Source organism: Egretta garzetta, unplaced genomic scaffold, assembly GCF_000687185.1.
Source record: "Egretta garzetta isolate BGI_Z169 unplaced genomic scaffold, ASM68718v1 scaffold172, whole genome shotgun sequence".
Classification (NCBI taxonomy): Eukaryota; Metazoa; Chordata; class Aves; order Pelecaniformes; family Ardeidae; genus Egretta; species Egretta garzetta.
The window spans coordinates 1,994,432-2,021,707 of NW_009258951.1; the positions used below are offsets into that span (position 1 = coordinate 1,994,432).

The window sequence follows — 27,276 nt, forward strand, 5'->3', positions numbered from 1 at the left end:
GGGCCCTGGGTTGCGGGGGTGGTGGCGAGCCAGGGTAAGGCGGGCACAGGCCAGAGCGGTGCTGGGGCGGGAGGAGCAGCAGGGCCTGGCCAGCCTTGCAGCAGAGGGGATTTGTGCAAGTAAATATTTTTGCAGTATTTGAAGAAGAGAAATAGCCTGGAAATTCTCTGTAGAGAGAACCAGTGAAATGTGAGAAGGATTTGAGTTCCCTTAATCTGCCCGCCATCCGAGCGGGGCTGGGCACTCCCTGCGTTGGAGGCCGAGGTCTGCAGTGCTCGTCGCTGGTCTTGTGTAGGGGTGCGGGCAAATGCAGCAGCATGCCAGCATGTTGGGAACGAACTATTCGTCAAGATTACAGGGTGTTAGCTTGTGGCTGTCTTGACAGAATGCAACTTGTGAGCTGAGATGATCTGTTTATCAAGAGATAGGAGTCTGGAAAGACTCTTTGGGCCTGTTAAAATGCTAATTTAAAACTTAGCTTACTTAAATGTATTTAAAAATTGCAGTGTTTGGGGATTTTAAGATTTCATGCATAAATGTTTGTGAAAAACCTTCAGACTTATAAATTCTCTCATGAAACTATAGCACATTTTGTTTCATATTGTTTATACTCTGAACTCGGCTGGTGTGGTAAACCAGGGCTGACACCCATGGGGGCAGCACTTGGCAGCGTTTAGACAGCCTTTTCTGAAATGTCTTTTCTTTAAAATGTTGGTAGGAACTGATAGTAATCCAGTAAACACTTCTCAATTAATTAAATTTCCAACATTATTATACCTGGCAGTTTTCCATAAGACAAATTGTACCCCATCATTTGCGTTGCTGTAGGTTTTCAGCTGAAATGCTTTTCACGAGTCCCACTGGCAGCCGTAGATCCAGGATAAGGCATGGGCTGTGCCAGCTTTACATTCTGGGGAAAATAAATCAGAATTAAAATCAAAGCAAACAGAAGACCTCAGCTTTCTCTCCCCAGCATGGGGAGGAGCTTTGGGAAATGATCATCCTCTAGAATTCCCAAGGAAAGGGCTGAGGTGTGCTGATGGCTGATCTCTGGATACTGCCCAGCTGTTCTGCTATCAAGGTGTTCATTGCCACACCTTCACTTACATCTGGGCATCTGCTGCATCGTTGCAGGCAATCCTGCCACATTAGTTTTTGTAAACTTATACATTCACTGTTAAAACGGTTTCCCTTTCTCCACCTCACTAACAGAGCTGTGCTGGAGCTTTATTGCTATAATATTTAGCAACATTATTCTAATTTCCAGCCTGAATGTCTCCATGGCCACTTTCTGTCTTGTATATTCTTGTACCAGTGCCTTTCATTTAAAGAATCCATCTCTGATACTTAGCCCTCTGCGTATAGAGGGACGTTTCTCACTGTACTGAGACTTTATTTACTGTGATTAAGTAAGCCTTCATGTGTTTCTGCAAGACTTACGGAGAAGGGCTGGTATCTTTATCTGATCCAGTTCAGATACTCTTCCTTGAATCCCATTGACAAATATTGTGTGCTGTTTTGCAAATGAGGTTTAAGAAAAGCTTGTTTCCTGGTGGCTGAGTTCCTTATCACCACCGAAGCACCTCATCTAACGTTTTCTGGGATCTCACTTCTTCAGTTCCTCCTTATGTGTGCACCAGGTAGATGGCAAATGATTGTGCTGGGATCAGCTCCGACACATTTTCTATCCTCTCAGTGCTTCACAGGAATCTATGCTAGTGTGTAGCAGGCTTTTTTTTTTTATTGTCCTTAGCTGCATGATACTGCATTTTTGTCCCAGCAAACCTCATTTCAAGTTTGTTAACTTCTGTAACAATATGTTGGATTTTAACTTTTTAAAATTTGTTTTCCTTATTTTGATTTCTGTCTAAAGTTTGGACTAAACTTTTGCAGAAATCTGGACTGTGACTAGTGGCTCTAACAGCCTGCTGAAAAATGTTCTTTTCTTAAATTGGTACTAGATTTTATAGTCTCCAGGTGAGTATTTCTACCCCACCCTTCTCAGTTTTAAAAACAGGTTAGTGTACAAGTATTTGCAAACATTCCATCCTAGTTACTGCAGTAGGTGAAATTTGTCTCCTAGCTACCAGAACATTCTGGTTGAATTGCTATATGCATTTGCTATGATCTACCACTACGGCTGCTTTCTTACTCCTTGGTAAAGGCCCTCGACCTTACTCCTGACATCTCTTGCTTGGATGTCCTGTTTGTTTATTTGCAATCTTGGGCATGTCAGTGATGGATGACTGAGAGTGGATTTTTTTTTTTTTAAAGTTTATCATCGCTCACTACTTGAAGTAAGAAAGCTTCATGTGTAATTATGAGAGACATGTATATAACTTTTTATAATGTACCCAGCAAATTGGGTTGGAAATTCTAAGTTGCTGTTCCTTTCTCATGGTTTTGAATGAAGTGCTTCAGAGTATTATGAAGCCAGCCTACAGGGAATACTGAAAAACTGCAGAATCTAATTTATGCTATGATGGCGTTATGATGTTTTGACATTGTTCAAAGAAATTTTGACAATACTGATTTGTAAGACTACATTCTAGATTATTGCTTTACTCTTGCGTTATGCAAATGCATTGATTTTTCCATGCTTCACTTCCTAGTTACAAGTTTTGATAGGAAAACTAGCAAGATAGTTCAGAGATAGCACTTACGCTGGACCTGACTGCCTCTCATATGGGACTGAACAGTTGATGAAATTACTGAAGACTTTTTTCAGATCTAAACTTGTTTTATGTGATCATCACTGTGTTATGAACTGCATTGAATTGTCACTAGATGGCAGTAAAGCAAATAATTGCATTTTAAAGCGTCAGTAAAAATTTTAATTCTGCTATTTTAAGTTTTTTGCTGCTTTGGCTTCTTGTCTGGCATTGTTTGCTCTCATGATAATTGGGGTCCATAATGAGATTGTTAGGGGTATTTTAGATATTTTGTTTTCTCTTGGTCTGAGAAGCAGTAACCTATGGCTTTTTTGCTGTTGTTTGTAATTGGCAGCTATCCTTTTTTGCCCAGGAGGCACCGAGATCAAAAGAATATGCAATTTTATGAAAAGATGCATATCAGTCATCTTATGCAAATAACATGCTTATTCCCCTGCTTTTCAGAGTTCCTTTTAAGTCTGTGTAATTCCTGGTCCTGGTCCCTGGAAAGCTCCCTGCTCTCAGGTCCTTCAGGAAAGTGCTCTCCCAGATCCTCACTCCAGAGAAGTTCATAAAGCATTGGTTGTGTTGCCTGAGATTTTAGGCAGTGTGACTGTGGACTCCTGTGTTCCCATGCTGTAACCTTGGGAATCTCTGCAGGATTTGATGGAGCTCTGTATCAGATCTGTGCTAAACAGACTTCTCATGTACTGTCATTTACTCCAGACTTTGAAGGGATTTACTCTAAATCCTGTCAAAAAAGGCTCCTGCCTTTTTCCACCTCTGCATCCGTCCTTTTAGGTGGATGTTGTCACTAAGAGACTGCAAAAAATCTAGCACCAGCTAGTATCTGTGAATGCCTGTTCATGTACAGACAGCACCTACACTCTCCAAAGGTTCTGTCTCTTGTTTTACATCAGAAGACTGATGGATGTTTTCTGACATTGGTGAGAAAGCTCCTTTGCTGCCAGGGATCTCTGACTAGCTGTCCTCTGGCCTCTCCCTCTAGCTTGCACTGTTTGCCTTCCTGTCTGCATCCTGTACTTAACTGTTGGCAGAGATGGGCCATCCACAACATCCTTAAGACCCAATTCAGTGTGGATCAAAATCCAGTTTCCTTCCTCCTTGTGGGTAGTGTTTTGTTTCTTGGGTAGTATTACTTGAATCCACTGGGCTCTTAGTCTGAGTCTTGGGATTTAGCCCATCATTTTATAGCTGAAAACTACTGCAGAGGATGGACTGCAATCACTTGGACCAGAAATGGCTAAATCACTGTCACAGAAGGCTCTCCCTGAACAGGCATGTTTCCTGCCACCCCAGGGAATGTGTTACAGTCCCCAGTCTCCGATGGGCTCACCTGTGCCTCTTGGGGTTTGTTGTATCAGCACTGCTCCTGTGCTTGCCCTGTAACTCATCTCCTCAGGTGCGGTCTGTTCATCTCCCCAGTCTATGCAAAACCTGTGTTTGCTGAAGCAGCCTGGCTGCTCAGTGGTTGTGCTCTGTTGTCCCTTCCAGGCGCAGCACAGGAAGGTGCTGCATGGGTGGCAGGAGCAGCAGCATCCCATCTCTTACACTTCTCAAGTCAGTGCTGCTTACTCTTGGTGAATCTCATATGGGCTTGCTGATTCCTGCGCAGACTACTGACTGTGGGGGATCCCTGCCACATGCATCTTCCTGGCCAGTAAAGATGTGACCACACTCTAATGGCCCAGGGAAATACAGGTCACCTGGAAGCCATACTGGGAGCTTGCTCTTTGTTCCTGTAGATCCATTAGGATCAAGCCTCTGAACAGGTATCTCTGTGCCATCTTATTTCTCATGGTTTTAGTGTTAAAACATGCTCCAAAAATATCCCAACAAAGTACGAGTTGGAAAAAGAAAGCAGCAAACTCTTCACAAATGTAAACTGTGACAGCTAAACTACAAGAGTGTGTTCTGTATCCTGGCACAGCTGAGCTCAGCAGGGAGGCTTTGGTGCATTCGTGGGGTGGAGGTTAGAGACAACACCTACTGGCAGCTGCCCTAATTATGTGCTAAAGACTTTCCCTTATGGTGCTGTAGTTTGGAGCTTTAAAGTCTCAAAACAGGTTTGTGCAGAGCTGCAGAGAAGCACAGGCACGACAGCTCCTGATGCACAGACCTGGTCTTGTGGTGGAATTTTGGGATACGCAGAGATGATCCTGCTTAGACTCACCAGTCCAAAGGTGTTTGCATAGTTTCCTACCGAAGTCTATCAGACTAAGGGGTACTGTGCTACAGAGCACTTGGAGTAATGTGGCTTCATTATTTACAGGCTAGGGTGGGTGAGCAAGGCTCATTTGAATCAAATCTGGTTCATCCCTGTACTTCAGAAGCTATTTTCTGATAAAGAGCACTGCAGACTCCAGGATTAGGAAGAAAGTTAGAATTCACTCTTTTCTATGTGTTCTCTTGGAATGGGAGATGAAGACTGCCTTCTATCTAAAGAGTTTTAAGCTATTTTATAATTGTTCACTGACTATGCAATCTGATTGTGGTTTTTTCACTTGTTTGAATATGGTATTTCTGTGCTGGACAATGCTAGGTTTCCTCTCCTTGTCCGGTTCTCTGGACACTTCTCTTCTGACCAATTTAATCCTAACCAGCTTGTCTCATTCTTTCATATACATATATTCTGCTTGGACGGTTTTGAAGATGCACTAGAAGCTGCTCCTTTATTCAAGTAGCTTTTAAAATCAGAATACTTTTTACTACTTGTAGTTTATGCACTTGGTTGTTGGTGGGTTTTTTTTGTTTTTTTTTTTCTATCATTCCCCTAAAGGCTGTCAACTGCATTTATAAGTTAAGTACATACTGTTTCACAGATGAGGTAATCTTTTACAGCTAATGTTGACAGACTGGTTTATATGCATGACTGATAAACCTCAGATGAGAAATTAAATAATAGGCTGCATGGCAGACCAGTGTCATATGAGTAGGGAATGACTGTATAGTTTTTCTAATGACTAAGGCTTTAAGTTGCCTCACTGTTTAAAGAAATTCTATATCCTCAAATCTAATAGCTCTTTTTTTCATCTTATTTACAACCTTTTAAAAATTAGAAAATTCTCTTTGTGAACTAGACTAGATATTCTAGGTCATAGAGCTGCAGAGTTTTAAGTGATTTTTTTTTTTTTTTTATTTGAGCACATAAGTTTCTGATATGTGGCTTCTTGCCAGTCGATCTGCATTCATCATCATAAAGTTTGGTAAATGACAGAATTAATGTAAACAATAGAAATGTGAGGCAGTTTATTAAATTTGCTATTGGTGACTATAATTATGTTATTTTCTGTTGCCCATCAGAACAAAATCACTGAGTTAATTGTAAAAATGTAGGGGAAAAAAGCATCCGTGTAGGCTGCAGTATAAGTGTATATGTACATAAAGCTTCTGCAAGCAGACAAGTGGAGCCTGCGCCCCTGCTCTCTTCTTTATTTCAGTCTGCTCCTATACTGCATCACCTGAGCGAGCCTTAATGTTCTATTTTCCCTGCTGGCATCTATCTACCTTCCTTAGTACTTTTCTTTGTTCACTAAAAGAGAGCCCAATCCTAATAACTAGGACACTACCAGCTTTTCCTTCCTTGGAGGCCTCTGTTAAAAATCATCCAGCTCCCTTTTGGTAAAAGTGCATGTTCTTGTACTGTTAATGCATAGTGGAATAACGTGATATTCCTGTTGGAATTTGTACCTACAGCAAGTGAATATGCACCTCTTGCTCTCTTGTGCTTTGAACATTTTCTTATTTTTTTGCATTTTTGTAGCTGTCACATCCCCTCGTCCTTGGAACTATGCTTCTGTACCAGTTGTGCCAAGAGATGCCATGCTGTTGGCAGCAGTGTGAATGGTGACAAGATCAAGCGTAATGCCAGGGTTTGCGTTAGTCGGAGACTCCTGTCCACTGCAGGACCACAGCCACATGTGCTCAGATGTAATTGTATATCAAGTATAGTGTCCTTCATCTGCGGAGGGGCTGGGAGAGCTGATGTGGTTCAGCCTGGGCCAGAGAAGTCTCAGGGGGCTCCTACAGCCTGCATGAGCGCCTGGCAGGAGGGAGCCTGGCTCTTTCTTCTCAGTAGTGCCCACTGACCAGGCAGAACTGAGACTCAGGAAATTATGAGTGCAAGAAAATGCTTGTGTGGGTGGTCAAACATGGGTGTAGATTTCCCACAGAGCCTGTGGATCTCTGTCCTGGGAGACACCTCCTGACGAGCACAGCCCTGCAGCCTGGTGTCGCTGGCCCTGCCTGGGGTGGGGAGCTCCGGGGGCGCCCCCACCTCAGCCACTTCAGTGGTAGAGACCAGGGGTGCCTGCTCCTGCATGCCTACCAAAGGCTGTCTGAGCTAAATGGTGGTGTGTGTCTGCCACCCTGCATGCCTGGCTCAGCCAGCTGGCCCATGCTGGCTGCTTCAAACTGGGAACTGCTTCAATGTGGGGTGGCTGGGGAGAGGGCGAGCATAGCCATCTGTGGGACTTTGTGCCCTCAGCTCCCAGTGCCTGCTTTCCAGGGAGCATGATGGAGGAAGGGCATGCAGACAGTATGTGCTAGTTCCCTGTAATGCAGTAACACTGCCAACTTAACTGGCTGAATTGCAGGGAGGCTGAAGAGTAAGAACTGGGGTATAACTGTCTATAGCTGTGGCTTTTGGTGCTTGTCTGCTTAGTCATATCCAGAAACAGGAACCACTGCCTCTGCTCAGAAAGCTTCTCGTCTGCTTCAGTATCTAGTACAAAACCCCCTGCTTGGTTTTCAGGTTCCTCCTTGAACTTCCCCCTCAATTTCAGCCAAACTTTTCTCTCACGCATCTTTGAACAGCACAGTGTCCTGGCTGCGGGCAAGCTGCAGTGCAGCTTGCTTCCATCTGCCTTCAGCTGGTGGAGCAGCTTCTTTTGTCTCCCGGATCCTACCCTGTCCCTGCCCTATCCTATCCATTTGTCTTCAATAGAAGACACATGACACTGGTGGTTAGGGAGTGTAGCTCCCTGTGGCAGCCTCTGCCGAACACTGGGCTGACATCTGTGTCAGCATGCACGTGGGAGAAGCAGTCCCTTCACATCCGCATTGAGACAGGCTGGTAACAGAGACTTCCTTCCCCATGGTCATTTTGCCCAAGAGATGCTCTGACAAAAATGATCTGTACGCTATTCCTGTAATCTATAGAGCTTCCCGCATGCAGTCACTTACTGAAATTTGGGGTTTAGTCTTTTTTTTGGTCCTTTGTATATGAGAACTAAAAGTACCATGCATATTTTCAGTGCCTGTGCTAGATTTACGTCGCATCTGAGTAACTGGCTAAATGTGCTCATTTACGCTTTCTACATCAGTTTCTACCCGTGCTTTACTGTAGGTATTGCCTGAAATCTTTCATTCAGTTTGCACCTATAACTCAGTTGTTTTAGAGTTGCAGGAAAGCCTGAACAGCAGAATGCTGTTTAATATGCAAAATTATAATACTCTTTAGTATGCAAAATTCTCAATTTTGGGGGAATATGCCCTTAGGATAACATGATTTCCTCACTTAAGAACAATTATTTGCACATATCTAACTTTCTCAAAGTCACTTTTGGAATATTTAGTCCAAATGTAACCATTAATTTTTTTCTTGTTTCAAGTGAATGATTATGAACCCTTATTTTCTTCTGTGTGGGATAGCTCTGTCAGGAGACCTTTTTGGGATGCTGCCTGAACTATTAAGTTCTTTCTTTTTTCTGTCTTTTAAACTCTTCCTCATTAAAAGTTCATGGAGTAATATTACTTTGAATCAAATTTTCTATGCAGAGGTTACAAAATATAGTAAATGTTGTTGATTGTTACTGTAGGACTGTTTATTTTTTAAATGTATTTGCAGAACCTGAAGGTGCATGAATTCTCTTTTCCTCTTAAATATGTATTGTAGTTCCCAAGTGATGTTGAAGAAATGCTTTCCGGTCCTTTGTTGCATTAATGACCAGCACGTGCATTTTTCATGACCAAAAAGCAGAAACTGCTGTCATGCATTAATTGTGCATCCTGGTCTTGTGTATTGTGCTTTGGTCTTTGCAGGCTAACTGCAGCAACGGGCCGTACGCAGGCTGGCCTTTTCTATAGAAGAGGCCAGCACTTTGACTAAAGCAGTGTAGTATGAAGTGTAGTGCTAAAGTACATCTCCTTTAGCCTGCAATTGCTTTTATGTGGGGAGTTAGGAGAGAACTGCCAACAGAAATGGTATCCTGTTGGGCATCAGATAAATGGCTGTTGGTGGTGGAAGAGGAGCTATGTGTTGCAATTGTTTGCCTTTTTTTTTTTTTTTTTTTTAAAAAGCGCGCGCAATGCAATGGTTGGCAGCGTTGGGATAATTAATGTTTTCTCAGTATGGCAGCCTTTAATTAGACAGGAGGAAAGGATTAACTCTGGAATGTTTCCTTTGCTTCTTTCCAGAAGATGCTGCTGACAGTTGTTGAAAACCTACTGGTAGTGAAGATCTATTGTAACCCTATTGAGTTGCTTTCTTTGAAGCCCCATTAAGAATATGCCATGCAAGATGCAGCTTCCATGCACAGCACTCTCAGTGGGGTTAGGTGTAGATGGCAGTCCAGGCGTTCTGGCTGCCTGGCACCACCACCCACACTCCTGCCCGGTTAGCCTCTGCCTGCGGTATTTTCAACTGCTTTCTGACATTGCCTTTTGCAGTTGCTCATCAGCTCCAACTCCCTGCTCAGAGCCTCAGAGCAGCATCAGCTGCAGCTGGCTGACCAGGACCATGTCTGGTCAGGTGGCGAGTATCTCCAAGGATGGAGACTCCACAACTTGTCTGGGAAACCTGTTCCAGCGCTTGACCACCCTCACAGTAATTAAAAAACAAAAACAAAAACAAAAAAACAAACAAAAAATCCCCAACCAACCCAAAATCACCACCACCACCAAAAAACCGTATGTTCAGATGGAACCTCCCTTGTGTTAGTGTGTGCTAACTGCCTCCAGTCCTGTCACTGGGCACCAATGACAAGAGCCTGGCTCTGTCCTCTTTGCACCCTCCCTTGCAGGTATTTGCACACATTGATGAGATCCCCCTCAGCCTCTTCTTGTCCAGGCTGAACGGTCCCAGCTTTCTCAGGCCCGCTGGTACGTCAGATGCTCCAGGACTTTAGTTGGTTTTGTGGCCCTGTGCCGGGCTCCAGTATGTCCAATTCTTTCTTGTACTGGAGACCCCAGAGCTGGACCCAGGAGTGGCCTTGCAGTGCTGAGCTGGGAGGAAGGATCACCTCCCTCTACCTGTTGGCAATGTTTTGCCTAATGCAGCCTAGTAGGCTGTTGGCCTGCTTTGTAGCAAGGACGTTCTGCTGGCTCACGTTCAACCTGTCCACCAGGTCTTTCCCTGCGGAGCTGCTTTCCAGCCGGCGCCCCACCATGTCCTGGTGTGTGTGGGGGCATTCCTCCCCAGGGGCAGGACTTTGCACTTCTCCTTGCTGTACTGCATGAGGTTCCTGTCGGCCCAATTCTCCAGCCTGTTGAGGTCCCTCTGGATGGCAGTATGAGCCTCGCAGGTATCAGCCGCTCCTCCCAGTGTGGTGTCATTTGCAAACTTTGTCCCTTTTCCATCCCACTGGCTTACAGTTGTTCTGCTGCTTGGAAGACAGTTTTAAACTCTCCCCAGGTCACATTTCTAGTCTTCCCTTCCAAGGTGGAGGCCAGTAGCAGGTTGACATTTATATGTATTTCTCCAGAATAACTTCAACTTTTTTAATCTCTTCACAAGCCTCTCTCCTGGTCTTTCTGTTTCCATTCGACTTGTGTTTTCATGGGCTCTGTTCTTGGCCAAATAGGAAATCTTTGTCAAACAATCTTCAGTTCTCTTCAATTCCATAGGCTGTTCCTTACTTATCCAGTGTGCTTTATTATCCCGAAGTCATAGTCTTTTAAATTTAAAAGTTTTATAAGCACAAGAGTTTGGGCAAAAAGCAAAAACTGGTTATTAAGGATCATCATGTGGTGCTTGGGTGGTCTTGAGCTCCTTCCAGAGGAGCTGGCTTCTGTACAGGCGAGCAGGCAGCCGGCTGCTCCGCTCAGTGCTGCGGTGGTGCTGCTACGCAACCGCTCTCTGGTTTGCTCTGCCCCCAGAGAAGCAGAGACCTCCCGAGAGGCCTCCGCTCTGCAGAGTGCCTGCAAGGCAGAGACTCCCTTGGGTGCCAGGCTAGTTTTGCTGGGGCTTTTTACTGAAAATATTAGCTTTTAGGTTTGATTATTGGTATTACGCAGTGAAAAACATTAAGAAGCTCATAACAAAACTTTAAAAACAGTCGAGGTCTTGTCTGGGTCACAAAAAAAAAAAAAAGAAATTAAGGTATGTGATTGATCACATTACACCTTCATCCACTGTAGCTCTGGCTATTGTGCATCTGCTGCGTCGCAAATGCTACAGGGGATACTGTGAAAAAATATCTCATGGGGAAAAAAAATTATTGGTACATGCATGTAGATGGTGACATTTAAACTTTTAAGTAATTCCAGTCTCACTTTTAGGTGTTTTGCTTCGTACTGAAACAATGTCTATGGATTTTTTTTTTAATATGCAGTTCTAATTCACACTGCAAAAGGACAAAAAAATCCTCATCTTGCTGTTGTCAGCTGGGGTTTTTTTGTGCTTCAGTAGATACTGCTGCAACACGATTAACCATGCTACTTGCAGCAACACCGCTATTTCAAAGAGGAAGGAAAAGGACACGGGGATTTTGGGGTATGACTGGGAGAAATTCAGCCTAGTGCAACCCCGATTTTTCACGAGCAGCCTGGAGAGTCCCCACTCTGTCGGCTGTTCTTGGAAATGTTTCAGGGTGCTGGCTGCGGAGCGCTGCCACTCTTCCTCCGGCCTGACTGCTTTGCCAGCTCTTGGCTGTTCCTTGCATAGTGGCAGAAGCTGCTGCTGCAGCAAAGGTGATAAAAGCCTGATTTATACTGCTCGTCATCAGTTGTCACTTTGATATGTCACTGACGTTTTCCCGAGGAAAAACAAGAACTAGTGGCTATTGCAGTATCTCACGTGAGGGTTCAGTGTTGGTCAGTTGCAAAAATCTGCTTTTGATAATCAAGGGTGCAAGGGGTTATTTTTGTGGGTGTTTTTTTTTTAAGAAGATAGTGTAATTTTTTACATTGGGGAGCATTAAGACTGCTTAAACATAGGAATTAATATTGCTGACTTCCTTTCTTGGCAGCACTGGGGTTAGTGTCTCTTGCCAGCCTGGCTTCCTACGGAGCCCTGATAGCTGACAGCAGTATGGTGGGTCTGTAGCTTTTGGTTTATGTCAGGTGCATTTGTCACTTGGTTCCAAACTTTTAATAAATATTGCACAGTTCAGGTTTAATACTATAGTCTTATTGCAGATGTCTTGACTGGCTTTTCCTAGTGCTCACTTGGTCAAAGAGGAGGTCTTTCTGAACTGTGCTGTGCGGAGATGAGCAAGTGACTTCTCCTAAAAAGAGAAGGAGCTTCCCCCTTTATATCTCATCTTAAGCTACGTGCCGCGAGTGGAGTAGGCTTCCCAGTTCAGAAGGAGCATCTGGCCTCTGAAGGCCTGCTTTGGTGTTGGACAAACTCCAGATTGCAACTTGCTGCCTCCCTCATGGTGCTTGTTCCCTGTCTGGCCGCCCTGCCTACACGTCTTTCCGGCTCAGCCGTGCTCCCGCGATCCGCATGGCCAAGCTCTCCCAACGCCCCAGTCCCCGGGGACTCTGGACTCTGGCGCTCCAGCACCCAGCGCGGGTGCGTGCTAGTGCATGACGGGCTGCGGGGCGCAGGTGCTGGGTGAGCTGGTCTCCCCGCTCCCTCCCTGCCCCGGGGGTGCCCTGGCAGCTAGGGAGGGGAGCTGAGGGTGAGACAGCAGGGCTGAGCTGGGAAAGGCAACCCGCCATGGAGACAGAGGGAGGAGGAACCGGCAGCTGGTGCTGCCGAAAATTTGCTTCTTTTTATCACACACCCCTAATGCAAACAGATGCTTTCTGTTTCTGAGGTCCCTGCGTGCCCTTTGGCCTCTCTCCCTCCCTCTGCTCCCCTGCTCTCCTCTCCCTGCCCCAAGAGCTGACCCACGTCCTGCCCTCCGGGGGAGTTGTCCCTGGGTGCTGCCAGCTCCCCCTCCCCGTAGAGTGGGGAGGGAAGGGAAAGTCTGGCTGGTGCAGGAGACCTGGCTGCCTACCCAAGGAGTAAGGTGCCCAGCTCGTAACTGGAGAAATGCTGGAGGCTTCCATGTGGTCCCAGGCCTGTACTTCTGGGAGTGAATCAGTGACATCAGCTGAATGCTTGCCTGAGTTTCCTGGTTTCCCTTTTTAAAAGAAGATTGCAGAATCTTCTTTAAAAAGACAGAAAAAAAAGTGTGAAACGCTGCCAGAGTTTCCAGACCAAGCATATGGAATGAGAAGGCAGATGTCTACAGTCCCTATAATGCACAAATGCCAAGTCATTTTTTAACATACAAAAACTTAAATTGCACTGCTACTTTCAGTTCTTTGCAACTAAGAATAACCTTTTCAAACTAAAATACTCCTTAAATGACATAGGTTTTTGAAAGTGCCTTATATATTTCCAAAACTTTGAGACTAATCAGACATATAGTTTGTAAGTTGCTTGTTCAGAGCTATGTGGTTTTTCCAGTGAACCTGACAAGTTTTAACATGATCTGAGTGAAGTATGAAGGAAGAGAACCTTTATTCTGTATAATATAATTAAGAGAATTCAAGTATGCTTTCCTTTACTGAAAGAAGTGAAAAGGAATACAGTACAAACCTTTTATACCAAATTCAGATGTTACTGAATCTTACTGATACGAATTGAGCTCTGCCAGGAAGTAAGTTATTGAAACTGTGAATCCTCCTGCTCTTCAATTCATATCTTAGAAGGAATGATCAGTAGAAAACCATTTTTTTGCCATTGGGGAAAAGATAACAAGTAACATTTAATGAATGTATAAAAGGTTAGTAAAGTTGCATTATTTTGACAACTTTTCACACTTTTAATTGATCTGATATTCAGTTTATGGTTCCAAGTCTGATTTTCAGCAACTTGAGGGTGATTAAGAGCAAGAAGATTCACAGAACAACTTATCAAACGCTTTTCACGTGCTCAAAGATCGCTTACCTGTCACCATTGTCGCCTTCCGCTTGTCTCTGAGCTGCATCTCGAAAGTGCCTTAGACTCCTCCAATATGCATCTTGAAGCTACAGTAGGCACGAGAATATTTCTTGCGATAAGGTAGTTAAATAAACCATATCTGGAAGTAAGCTTTTTTGCTTCCGATGGCTTTTTTTGGCGATACCTGATCAGAGAGTCAAAATTCCTCTGGCCAGGAGCGACTGGAGCAACTGGCTTTCTCATTCCTGGGAATGACTCACATGCCAGAGTAGGTGAGCAGTGCGCTCCTGCTCACTTCCTGGCTCCGGAGCAGCTCGGGCGCCCAGGACGCAGACAGTGATTCACCTGAGAGGTGGGTTAGTGCCTGTTAAAGGCATCAGCCTTCGTGCAGCGAGACGTTGCAGACGGTCTGAAGTTGTGTTTTACAGCAACCTGTGCAACCGTGCCTGTGCCTTTTGGTTAATACATTTTTGTCTGCAGGGTGAATGTGAATTTAATGTGATACTGAAAAATCTTGTGCTGGATACATGCAAATATCTGCTAATCAAGATTATCATGTCAATTATTAATTTGACTGTATTTAGACATTTTTAATGTTGTGCTTTCAACAGATCCTCTCTTCTAAATAGCATGTAGGATGAAAGCAAAATGTCAAGTCTGTAAGTAAATATTTCAGCTAAAAAGACTAGACTGTCTGTTTACTGCATACTTTTTACTGTCATGGTGTTCTTTAAGACTCTGACTGTGAGCCTGACGACTCTTGCAGTCCTGCTGTTGGTGGTCCTGGGTGTACACACATTTAGAGTAAGGTAATTTAGTGCCTTAAGAGCATTGTAATAATCATGGGAGTGGTTAAATCAGGAAAAAATTTTGCCTCATGTCAGTAGAGGATGAAGTGGTGAACTTCCCATTTCTGCCACCTTCTTAAAAAGAAAACAAGTATGTGTCTCCCTCATTAAATCTTCAGGAGGAAAGAAAAATAATCTTAAAGCTATGAGAGCAATGGCTGCCAAGTCACTTTTCTGCGACTGCTCTGTCTGTTCTTCGTGGACTTCCCTATGTGCAATTTTTCTTTTTTCCTCAAAATTCTGAGGGACTGAATCCCCAGCCCCCCCTTCTGAGACCGGACAGCCTTCTGCACAGGTGCCCTTGACAGCCATGTGGAACCCTGTGAGGAGCTGGAGCAGGAGCAGGACCCACCGTACTGGTGAATAACTTCTTCTGGCCATGTGTCCAAGGGGACCGTGTGCTTTCCACGCTTCTGCTAGTGGGCAAACTATAAAATTCCCACTTGCCTCGGGACCTCTCCCTTGAATAAGGTACAGTCCCTGATCATAGGAGACTTATGACATGGCTCATCTTTGAAGACCAGTTTTGCAAGGCAAAACAGATAATGCAAATAAAGCCAGCAGGAACACATGTTACACTTCTGTCATGTTTTTAGCTTTATTACTACAAGCTGCAAAACTCATCCCAGGAGCTGGATATTTTGACATTAAGTGATGGTCCTTGTTGCATGCACATGCTGGAGTGCACACATCACATCCTCTGAGGATGGAGAAGGCTTTTTCTGTGGTTAGGAAGATGGAGACCTGACGAAGTCTCTGCCTCTCTCAGACCTTGCATGTGGCTACATAGGACAGTGTGTGCCAGCCACCATTTCACCTTCTTTCAGCTGTCCCATGTGCTCCAGTGTTTAGCAGCTGCTTGTGTTTTCTTCCCCTCTCAACTGCTTGTCCTGTTTCTGGACTCATGGTGCCTTCTGGTTTTCCTTCCAATCTTTGGTTCACCTCCTCAGTGGCTTTCAGTCATTTTCCACCCTAATGTTACTTGTGGTGATCTGGTTCTCTCTTCTCAGTGGAGCCTGTGTAAGACAGAAGTATGTGTCTTGATTGATGGTCTTGTAGGCTGCTCCTTCGAGCTGAGAAGTTATCCCAGGGAGAGGGCAGCGAGGGCAACCCTGGGATACGGTGGTAACTGCTGTCATCACTTAGTGAAGCGCAGGTACGATACAGCTCACTGCATAGCCACGCAAGCAGCTTGATTTCTCAGCATTAAATCCCTTTTGAGGTTTTTCATTCCTATCTCTGTAAATCACTGTTTTTCCTCTCTGTTAAATGGTAACCTCATTTTTCATGTGGGGAACGTACAAGGCTGTTCGACTGCCTTGCCTTTTCTCATGTGTCTGTGTGGTAGCTGGGAGGCTCCAGAGCTATGAGAATATCTGGATGGGCCTCATACTTCGAGCTCTTTCATTGACTTTCAGCACAGTCTGGTTTACCTGAGGACAGGGTGCTGTGCAAATTCTGTGCTGATTTTGAGGTTGGCCTCATCTCCTTCCTTTTGAGAATTTGGGGGATTTAATTTAAATCTCTTTCTTTGTTTCTTTGCCCTTTTGGGGATTTCTCAGACCTCTTCCCAAATACCAGATACTTGATGCTGGAGTCAGAGCTGTTTATACTCAGCTTTGCATCTTACCTTAGCACTACTTCTTCACACTGTGGTCTCCTTTCCAGTTACCATTGGTAAAATAATCATTGTCCAGAGGGTCTATTCTCTGGCTTTGTTGCAACATAGTCCTATCAGTGCCTGTGTTAGAGCTCTGTGAGTTTAGCTCTGACAAGGTGACTACTTCTTGGTCTTTTCTTCTGGGGTATTACCATGAGATTTTCTGTCTGTATCTTGTGGGGCCTGATTGTACAAAGGACTTCTGTATTAGGTGTAGCTGAGTAGTGTCATGGTCTGGGACCGCTGTTCTGCGAACAGATTATCTTCACCACGTCTTAGGCCAGTTTTCCATTTGATGCCGTTTGATTCACCCCGCGGATACTGCATCCTTTTAAGGAGCCACTTGGAGATCAGGCTAGCTTGTAAGTGACTTGCCTAATGGCAGGCACTTAGGCCCTGGAGATGAGTGATGTGAACAGGGCTCACGGTCCTGGTGCTGTCAAGTTGTGTCCTATCTCTGGATGATTCTTCATGAAGGAGAGTTGAGTGAAGGTGGGTTCTCATGCTGGCTTCTTGAAAATTGACTGGGATTAGACTCTTCAAAATTCCCATCTTTTAGAAACCTGGCTTTCAAGAGCTATGTCTGAACACTGATCCAGATGCCATGGTGGACGCCTGCTTGTTACAGGCCATGTTGGTAGTCCTTCACGTTTCCTGAAGAGAAGACCTCTGTGATGTTTCTGAGGAATCCACCTTTCTTCCATTGAGGTATCTCATAATAGATGGACCTTCTCTGGGATGTTTGGACAACCCAAAATTCCAGTGTCAGAGGTCCTTAGAGGAACAGAGACAGCTTGGGCACTAACCAAAGCATTCACGCTGTGTTGGTCTTTCTTCCAGTGTTGCTGTGCGCAGACCACCTGATGTCATGCCCCTCAGCCGTGGGAGCGATAAGCTCCTGTCTCTGTTCTGACAAACAGCAGATGCCTGGGACCAGCAAGTTGGGAACCTGGAAGTCAGTGCTGTAGCTGAGGGCTGGAAGCAGATTTGCATAGATTATAAACAGTAGTTTTACATGCTTGACTTGCGTTTTGCACAAAACCATGCGCTCCCAAGCTGGGTGCTGTACTGTGTCCCTTGTGCGGGGCACAGTTCCAACCCTGGGGGGGGGTGCTGGCAGATGTGTCTGCGTCTCTGGTCTCAGTCCTGCAGGCTTTAGTCAAGACACAGCACGACAGGATGTTACGGTTTGATTTGTTCTGTTGTTCTTCAGGCACTTCAAAAGCTGGTGTTGTCTTAGGCTGGGGTCTAAGAAACAGTGCTGCAGGACATGCTGTGGGGAAGAAGGGAAGAAATTAGAAGTGAAAGCTGAAACGTTGAAAAATACTTAATTTCTTACAGAAACCCAAGTGTTTAATAGTTGGTACTCTGGAGTACACACACCAAAGTTTGTGTGTTAACAGTGGTCAAATAATAGATTCATAAAACCTACATGAGAATGAGTTTTGGTTGGTTGGTTTTTGACTGTGGTACAGTGGCACATTAACTTTTCTTTAAAATCTCTGTATTTTGGTGTATTGGTAAAACTTAATGGGTTAGAAACCACTGTCACAGCATCCCCTAGCAGGCTTTTAATTCAGACATGTTGTCTGGCTGTTCTCAGGCGGGAGCAAGTCAGGACTGGCTGCCACATGAAAAGGAAATGCTATGGAGCTTGTCATAAAAACAGCGCGAAAGAAGTGTGAAGCTCTGATGTGAAGAAAAGCTGAAAGCTAACCTATAACTTTACTATTGTTCACATTATTTAAAGGTTGGATGTCTCTTTTTGTATTCTGGCGATTTGAGAGCAATTTTCAGATTTCATAAGAGCCTGAACAACGTTATTACAACAATTATTGTGTTGCTTCATTCTAAAACTCCTTTACTATCATATTTAGCAATGTGAACTACAGGGTTATTTTTAAAGCAGATTAGCTACCTGGATAATACATGACACTGGCTTTTTCTTCTTTTTAAACATGGAAAAGTGGTAGGATGATCAGAGCTTGCAACACTAGGATGATTCCTCCAGTGTTATACCTTCAGATAGTGCAAGATGGAGATCCTTTTGCCAGTGGAAGTGTCTTGGAAGATTTTGACACTTCCCCTTATGTGGTTTTACTTCTATCACAGTTATGATGGCTGTCACTAAAAGGGAAAGAGGGAGGAAAGGAGCTAATTAAGAACCAACTTTTAAAAAGTTAATTTCTTTTTTTTTTTCTTCTGTTCTCCAGTTCCTTGCATTAGGCTGATAAGTAACCTGAAGTTACACACCTTGGCTGGCTGCTGGCTGATCCTGTCTGTAGACTTAGGTCTGTTTTAGTGCCTTTAGTTTTAACATGCAACCTGCTGGCTGTGTGTTTGTGTGTAGTCGTATGGGTAATATCTTGGTTGCTCGACTTGGCTTCCCAACTCTTGTTCATGATGCAAATTGTTGTTTTGCATTTCTAATTAATTGGAAGTATTGCTGTATGTTATGAGAGTTTTCTCAGTACAAGGAGCCTTGATGGACGCATGTGTATCACTGTGCCGGAGAGTCAGGACATGTATGAAGTGCAGAATTTGTCTTTAGGCATTCAAGAATTAACTTGTCCCTCTGAGGAAAGGCAGAACGATACAAAATCTGGAAGGCTAGATGGTGCATGTATTAGGCAAAGGTATAATATATTTCCTTTTTCTGAAACGCAAATAAAAAAAAATACAAAGAAATATATGTAAGCCTTTGTGTGCCAAGTAAGATTGATTTCCTACAGAACTCGGCTGCCTAGTGCCCTATAGTTCCCCTTTTGGGAACTCAACAAGCTGTAAAAATGTTTAGAATAAGTGTCAATAGTTTTTGTGTGAATCCTGGACCACAGGAGCCTGGAATAAAGTTCATTTGTCTGAACAAGTTTAAGGCCTGGTGCCAGTTTTCCAGTTTCTAGGTTGTCTGTTGCGTCTAGTCTGGAGCGTAGGCAAGCCGAGTAACTGAACATTTGGATGTGGAAAGGAAAAGCCCTGCTGCTGCCTTATGGTGGTGATGGACTGGAGTAAGCATGAGTAAGGTGGAAGCGTTGCATGTGTTTGCTCTGTCTTGTACGACTGCTTGAATCTAGGAAAAGCGAAGGTTTCTCTTAGCAGCTCCTGGGGCATGAGTGTCAGTACCAGCCTTTCCAAGTTAAGTTGGGGGGGAAAAAGAAAAAAAAAAAAAAAGATTTGGAAAAATGGTGACTGTTGTATTGAATATGCTGGTAAACTTTACTGAATTGCATAAATTCCTTGACTGCACTAAAGAAATCTGGAGAGCCCAGAAGAGCTGCTTTCTATGGAATGCTGCTGGTGCTCTCTACCTGTGGTCTAGGCTGATGGCTTCCTCATGTTCAAGGGAAGTCTGTCCTCAACATGTCTCCATTTTGCTCAGGTGTAAAATATAAAGTGTTGCTTTGGTTATTTTTTTTGAGCCTTAAAAAGCAGAGACCTAAACTTTGAGGCATTTTAACTGTTACGATTCTTACTTCCATCTGGGGGAAGGGATCTAAAAACTTGCAGGAAAAAAGTGCAAAATCCCAAATGTTAGAATTCAGGGGACTTTTTTTTTTTTTTTTTCCTGTAAGTGGATCAACCAGATGTCCTATCCTTGTAGTCACCTTGCATTTCTCTGCTACAGAGTTTGGTAACTCTGGCTCCCTTTTACCTACCTAAGAAGCAGCAGCTGAAAAACAGATGATTAAGACTCCTCTGAAACCTATGGCACACCCCTTATTTAAGGAGCAACTCAGCCCATTTTGTGGTTACACCTACCCTTACATGCAGGCTCGTAGTACTTAACTGTGTGTACTGCCAGTATGTGTTTGTGCACAGTGTTAAATGAGCGTTGTATTACATGCTGTAGAAATGAGAAATTTCAGACTCCTTGTATATTGCTTTAAGCAGTTGCTAAAGCGGTGACTATTTTAGCAGCTGAGATTTTAATTTATTTACTTTTACTAAAGTAGCTAAGTTAGTCGTGTTAAAAACTGTATGTGTGTGGGGAGAGAGGAATTAATTCCTGAACAGAATTTAATCCAGAGAGGAAGACACTGTTCGAGAAAACACTGATTTACAGGGAAGTTTGGAACTAGCTGGAATCTGATTGGAGATTAGTTCATTTTCCAGGTGTAACAAGATGTTACAGAAAGTATGTAACGTGCCTCATAAAGAAGATACAGTGAGTGGAGACTGCTAAATAAGATCTACATCTACGTGTGAGGCAGAGGCTGGGGAATCCCAAAGGCAGATGTAATTAATGCACAGTAATCTAAAAACAGCTTTGAAAAAATCAGTCTCTATGGAGCAACCTGCATGATTGTATTAGGCTGCTGTAAATATTTAATTTCTAAAAATAGCAATCAAGTGGTGATCAAAGCATCTGGCACATGTGAGAAGGCATAAAGCTAGCAGAAAGCTTGAGAAAAGAAGTTTGTTAGTAAGGGACGAGGCTGTTTTCTCAGCAAGGTGCCGGGGACTCTCACAGTTCAGCTCCACAGTGTCATGCAGCAGCAGGACATGAGTGTCCAGGTACGGGGCGGGAGGCAGGAGGGGCGATGGGAATTACAACACTTTTTAGGGCTGGTGGAAGAGAGCAAGCTGTGGTGCTTTCCCTGAGGTCCCTTCTGCAGTGCCATGTCACCTGAGAGCGCATGATGCCGAGGTAGTCCTCCGGGGTGGCAGGTATGTTGGGGGACAAGCAGCAGTAGGAACGTGTTGTTTGAGAAGCAAGGAAGCATTGCTGAAAGGCTAAGGTAAGTTTAACAGGTTTTTTTAATGTGCATTATAAAGTTGGAGTCAATAAATGGTTGGTATCTCTTTCACATCTTGAAATAGTGAAATAAATCCCAGGGGTTTGGGTTAGAAAGCAGTTTCTCTTTAGGCACAGTCCATTCCCCTGTGGGATAGCTAAAGGTGACCTCTGGGAGTGGTGCAGTAAGCTGGGTGGGGAGGGATTTTCTGGACACGGAGCGTTAGGCAGTGTTGCATGCTGCCTTATCTTTGCCCATCGTTGGGACTGGGAAGGGTGGTGAACATGCCACCAAGGAGGACCTTTCTAGGTGTTCCCCTCTGGTGAGTGGTAGGGTAGGAGTGAACGCTGTGTGGCTCTGGGGTGTCATTTGTAGGGGAAGCAGTCCTGGGTCTTCTGCTGACCCAGATGAGGAGTGTAGTCAGGGGTCTCTGGGGTATTGCCTACTGAATCCTCCTCCAAAGTCTCTGCCTGGGAGTGGAGAGGAAGGATGGTGAAACAGTGTAGGTGGTAGGAAAGTAATTACAGGTGCGAGAGGTGGGTAGGGATGGGGAGGGACTGTGTCCTCCTTCCCTCTGTCAAGTACTGTTCCTCCTCTTCCCTGCCCTGCGACGTGCCAGCCAAGCTGACACCCAGTGAAAGAATTACTGACATACAAAATCAACAGCTCTGGGTTTTAATCACAAATAAAGCTAAATTGTTCTTAGAAGCAGCCATAGTAAGCTGCTAAAGTGTTAACAAGTAAATTTTTTTCATTTAAAGCGGATAGAATTATTTGGTAGATTGTCTTAAGTTATATGAAGGTAATTTAATTCATAGGCTATGGTTTGTCTGTATTCTGTGAGGTGGGCATGATTTGGTGACCAAATCAGAAGAACCTCTGTTCTTGTTAGCTTTGCAGAGCCAGTACAGCAACACAAGAACTACAAATTGTTGTTAGTTTTATCTATCATCAATGGTATTTTTTATGTTCAGACCGATGTGGTTATGGCTGTGAAGTCGCATGAGTGTCTCTGAGGTAATCCAGATCTCTGTGGTGTGAGTGCAGCTGACTGTGGCTGGGCAGGCACAACCAAGACACAGCTGGGCTTCCACAGCTTTGATTAATGACGGTGATGTCAATAAGAGAGCGCAGCTCAGGGAAGATTGGTGTTAGATTGGGGCCACCACTTTGAGTGACAGCTTTTTGCCTATTGAGGCTAAGCAGCAAGCATAAATAGGGAAATCCACTGTGCTGTTTTTATTAGGTATTAATATTACAGTACAACTGCTCTTTCATTTTCTACAGCAGAAGTAAAACAAATTATTTTTTAACTTCTCTATGAATATGCAGAGACTGTAGAGCATGAAGCTGTAGAATCAAGGTTCAGTAGCAGTGTCCAGTTCAGTTTTTGGGTTTGTATGAATTGTTTTCTGAAATGTCTTTACTCTCCTGCATAAAACCTTTTCTACAAATGGTTTGCACAAGAACATGTATATCAGGGGGTCCATGCAGACGTTTGTGGTCGCCAGCCACAGAGTGCTTTCTTTTGCAACAAAGAGCTGGTTCTGCAGACGGCAGTCCATTCGGGTGGTTGTTTGACTCAGAGTATAGGGAACCCTGCTAAAATGAAAGGGGGCAAAGCATAAGAAAAACACAGTAAAAATGATGAATACTTTCCCCTTGATCCTTTGTTCGCTTTTGTTGTTTTTCTTCTGTGTTTTTATATAAGACTCATAGACCTTTTTGGCAATAATTATATAAAATACAAACATGAGGATGAGAACAGTCCAGAAGACGAACTGACAGATATAATTGACAGCTTCGTGCCATTTGAGTCCAAAGTAATTCTTCAGTGAGGCACACTTCTTCACGGATTGGGGCGTCACTTTCTTGTTTGATAAGATCATGTTAGGCAGAGAGAGACCAAAGAAGAAGAGCCAGACCAAACCTGCAAGGATCTTCGCTGAGGTCAGGTTTTGCACCCAGAACTTCCCAAAAGGTCTCACAATCTTGAGAAATCTGTCAAAAGCAATGAGACCAAGTAACACTATGCTAATATACATGGTGTCGTAAAATACTACAGCTGAGAAGCGACAGACAAAGGCTTTGAGCTGCCATGGTCCCAGGCCAGAGTCCGTCAAGATTTTCAGTGGAAGCATCAGGGTCATTATAAAATCAGAAACTAAGATATTTTTCAGGTAGACAATGAAAGTTGATGTGCTTGGAATATGGAAGAAAGCCCAAAAAGCCAGGCTGTTCAGTATGAGTCCCAGGAGGAAGACGAATGTATAGAGTACTGGGAAGACCAGGTGGGTGACTGTGGTGTCTCGGTGGCATGGTGCGGAGGAGGGTGCTCCACTGGAGTTACTGACAACACTCTCATTTGCAAAATCTTCCATTGTTTGAAATAGACTTGGATGAAAAGGAGAGAGAAAACATAAACCATAACATTCTGTATTTAAATATTACATATTCCTTACAGTGACTGGCAGGTTTACACAACTAAACACAAAACCTGAACATGCATTAAGAAGACCGATCGATATATCTTCTAGTTCATAGAAAATCTAAATATTTGCCTACATTTAAGTTGTTTACAAACTAACATCTAATGAAAAGTTAAAATGGAATATATTCATGATGGAGGCCTAAGATAATGTAATAGCAAGTTATAACAGCAGATTGCCTAGAACACCATTTGTCTTTACATGAAAATGAAATACCATTGAATAGAAACTTTACAGTTGTGGCACAAAATCATGGTGCTTCTGGGGAAGCCATTTCTGGTATTTCTTAGCAAGCACACACCATTTTTCCTTTCTCAGCACAGATTTAGATTACATTATCAAGATAAGATGCACAGTGCTGGTTATCAGCCTCTTATATCTGAAAGCCAGATGACCAAGTGCCCCATCACACCACGTGAACATTCCGAACCTGCAAGTACCTGAGCAAACCCGGCAGCAACTGTTTCAGAGAGGGGTCTTTGGCTGTCTGGTTCATCCGCTGTTCCTCTGCTGACAGAAGCCTCGAGCAAAGTATTAAGAATAGGGAAATGTGTAGAAAGATGAGACTTTTTCTGTTGGTGTAGTGTGTTGTTTCCTTCCTCATTTTTGTGTATTGCCAGAGTTAGTTAATTGTGTTTGCTGTTGCTTTTCTTTCTTCCTTTTGCTCTCTGTCAGAAAGTACGCTACCTTTGCCTATGCTAATAAAAAAAGACCATATCCATCAAGACACACAACATTTTCTGGCTTTTTGTTTGTGTGGGGCAGACCTGATGGCACCTACGCTGTGCCATTACAGTTTGGCTCCTTTAGAGACGTGGGATGAACAAACACAGTGTGTTTGCTGACAGTTTTTTCAGGATAATCCTCAAATGTAGCTCTGAGTTCTTGTTTATGTGTGTGAATTCCCCTGCTAGTCAAATTCCCCTGGTCGTCAAATGCGTGACCAGAAGAAAGTCTGCTCAGGGCCACCCTTACAGTGGGTTACTTGGCTACAAAATGATGTGCACAGACATATTCAGAAACTGTACCTTCCTTCTCTAGCCTGTTAATATCAACACACAAACCTGAGCTTGACTTTTGATCTCCAGAATGGGATTTCTGGTTTATTTTGGCATCAGCATAGCCAGGTGATACAGTGTGCTGGTTACAGCCGCTTTCTGGTTCTGGCAGAAGCTGCTGCTGCTGCATGGTATGCTTTGTATGTATTATATATGTATTGGGTATAATGTCAGAATCTAGTGCATTTCTCTGTCAACAGAACTTTTTGTATAAGTTTAACTCAGTCATGTGATTTGTGTTGTATTTTCCTGTCAACTGATGTGGGTTCTGGCTCCTTGCTTGCTGGCATGTGGGAAACAGCTCACATGCAAGCCATCCTTTTGTGGCCTTTTTATGGTTCTCAGGCTGCAGCTATATTGACAGTAAGTTTGTGCATTAGTATCTACATTTTGGTTAATGTAGGCATGCATGCTGATGTCGGTGCTAAATAGCTGGCAGAGAGCAAAGAGCCTTGAGGATGACCGGGATGAAGGTCACCCTCGCCATTGTCGTCAGCGTGACGCGTCCCTAGCTGCCTGACCCGACTTGTGTTCATTCATCAAGGGCTGTATAAAACTGAGACAGTCCATTGCAATGCCCCAGGGCCGATATCCAAGGCAGCACCTTCCACATGTTCTTCCAAACTGACCTCTGATGCTGTTTCCAACTGCAAGAGGCAGGTACTAAGTGCCTCCGCGTATCCTATCGGTGACTGCTGTATGGTACACAGATAGCTGTAGTATCTCTTGTCTGAACTGCTCATCTGATCAGGAAAAGCAGCTGCCAGATAATTGCCACTCTCTCACTATATGTAGCTACAAAAAATGTGGGGAGTGAGTGTTGGGTGGAAGTGGGACATTTTGTGCTTTCCTCCTGGGCATCAGCTGGAGCTGATCAGCCCTGGGACCCGTGGGGCTGGTTGTGGAGAGTGCGTCTGGAATGACTGGCAGTGCTGGTTTCAGGGAAATAATGGTGCCCTGTTTTCTGTGGTGTAACCCAGTTACTGACTGTAGTCAGTATTGGTGCGTATACCAGCATAAGCAGCGCACAAAATGTTTTGTAAGATGTTTAATTCATCCAGGCAGGTTATAAGAGATGCATCAACTCTAAGGCTAAGTGCTAAAGTAAGTGAACTGTCTTTTAACTTTTTAGGAAATGGGGTACTAGTCATAAAAATGCCTAAAGAAGAGTAGACAGGCAATGGCTTTTGGCAGGACTGAGCTCTTGCATGATGGTGAAATATATTTCTGAATTGGAACTGTTTTGCAGTGATGATAAATGAACCATAATTTATTGCAATAGTGTAGTATCTTTTTCCTATGTGGCTGTTTTGATACCTGAAAATGTTATGTACCTGAAAATATTCCCCCCCTTCCCCCCCCCCTTTTTTTTTTCAACTTTTCCAAATGAAGGGAAGTGGTTATATTTTTTGTATAGTGCAAAAAAGCTGCCCTTAATAATCAGTAAAGGCTGTACCATGAGTCTGGCTTTCCCTCTGTGCTGGTTTTGGCTGGGGTAGAGTTAATTTTCTTCACAGTAGCTGGTATGGGGCTATGTTTTGGATTTGTGCTGGAAACAGTGTTGATAACCCTGGGATGTGTTAGTTATCACTGAGCAGGGCTTACACAGAGCCAAGGCCTCTTCTGCCTCTCACCCCACCCCACCATTGAGGATGCTGGAGGAGCACAAGAAGCTGGGAGGGGACACAAGTTGGTGCTTAGTTGCTGGCTGAAGTTAAACCACAACAGGCCCTATGTTGGACACCAAAAAGGACTGTTGTGGTTTAACCCCAGCTGGCAACCCAGCCCCACACAGCCGTTCGCTCACTCCCCCACAGTGGGTTGAGGGTGAGAATCAAAAGTGAGAAAACTTGTGGGTTGAGATAAAGACAGTTTAATAGGTAAAGCAAAAGTCACGCATGCAAGCAAAGCAAAACAAAGGAATTCATTCCCTAGCTTCCCATCGGCAGGCTCATGCCCAGGAAAGCAGGGCTCCATCATGGTAACAGTGACTTGGGAAGACAAATGCCATCACTCTGAACAACCCCCCCATACTAGCTACTATGAAGAAAATTAACTCTATCCCAGTCAAAACCAGCACACCATAAGATCTAAGTATTCTGTAATTTGAATATTTGTATATATTCTAATATAATATATTATTCTCTTTAAAAGTGTACATTTTTGTTTATTCATAAAGTAAGGTGAAGTATTTGAAGATCTAATATCAAGGTAAGCCTGATTATGAAATAATTTCCTCTGACATACAACTATTAATTATTGGTCAATGGATTAAGAATTGCAAGCATATAATGTGATAAGCAAAATGTTATTCTGTTACCAAAAAAATCTGCACAGCTAAATATCTTATCTATATATGTCCTATACTTCTATTTGTCTGCCAATTGCATACAAGGTGACAACTCCCTGTATTTAAAAATCACATTTACTGTGGATTTTATTTGCATTTCCCAGATCTGGTGTTGTCACAGACTTTACTCCAGCCCAAGTTAAACTATTTCTGCAAAATCTTTGCAGTTCATAATTTCATCTGTAGCATTTCATGACTGTTTTAATTTTTTTCTTACAGCTCCAACTATAAGTTCAAACTTCTTCCTAGCAAGTCTGACAAGTATAGAGGCTGTGATCAGGTGGTGCTCTTGTTTTATTCAAGCTTTCTAGTTTCACCATTTTTGCAAGCAGTGATGTTCATTATAGGGTGCTTGTGCTTCGTCT

At 43.7% G+C, this 27,276-nt stretch overlaps 3 protein-coding genes across 3 annotated transcripts in view; 1 reads left to right on the forward strand and 2 right to left on the reverse strand.

Annotated features, from left to right (window-relative positions):
• Positions 1 to 811, reverse strand: part of GPR87 (G protein-coupled receptor 87) — a 2,554-nt gene extending 1,743 nt beyond the window's left edge. The window contains exon 1 of the mRNA XM_009634411.2: positions 778 to 811. Coding sequence (XP_009632706.1) covers positions 778 to 811 — 34 coding nt within the window. The remainder of the gene's footprint in view (positions 1 to 777) is intronic.
• The window catches only part of MED12L (mediator complex subunit 12L), a 143,844-nt gene that overhangs the window by 67,659 nt on the left and 48,909 nt on the right, over positions 1 to 27,276 (forward strand). The window lies entirely within an intron of this gene.
• P2RY13 (purinergic receptor P2Y13) lies at positions 22,350 to 24,835 on the reverse strand. The gene is made up of 2 exons (XM_009634410.2): positions 23,944 to 24,835; positions 22,350 to 23,408 (listed from the first exon to the last, which is right to left on the reverse strand). The coding sequence occupies exons 1-2, from the start codon at positions 24,105 to 24,107 to the stop codon at positions 22,373 to 22,375; spliced, it is 1,200 nt and encodes a 399-aa protein (XP_009632705.2). The 5' UTR covers positions 24,108 to 24,835; the 3' UTR covers positions 22,350 to 22,372.

Excerpts from the sequence above, each read along its gene's own strand:
- P2RY13 (XM_009634410.2), bottom strand. The coding sequence starts at position 24,107 with ATGAGGAAGGAAACAACACACTACACCAACAGAAAAAGTCTCATCTTT. Across the intron at positions 23,409-23,943 it reads TTGCTGCCGGGTTTGCTCAG|TCTATTTCAAACAATGGAAG; the intron begins GTACTTGCAGGT and ends TTTTCATCCAAG.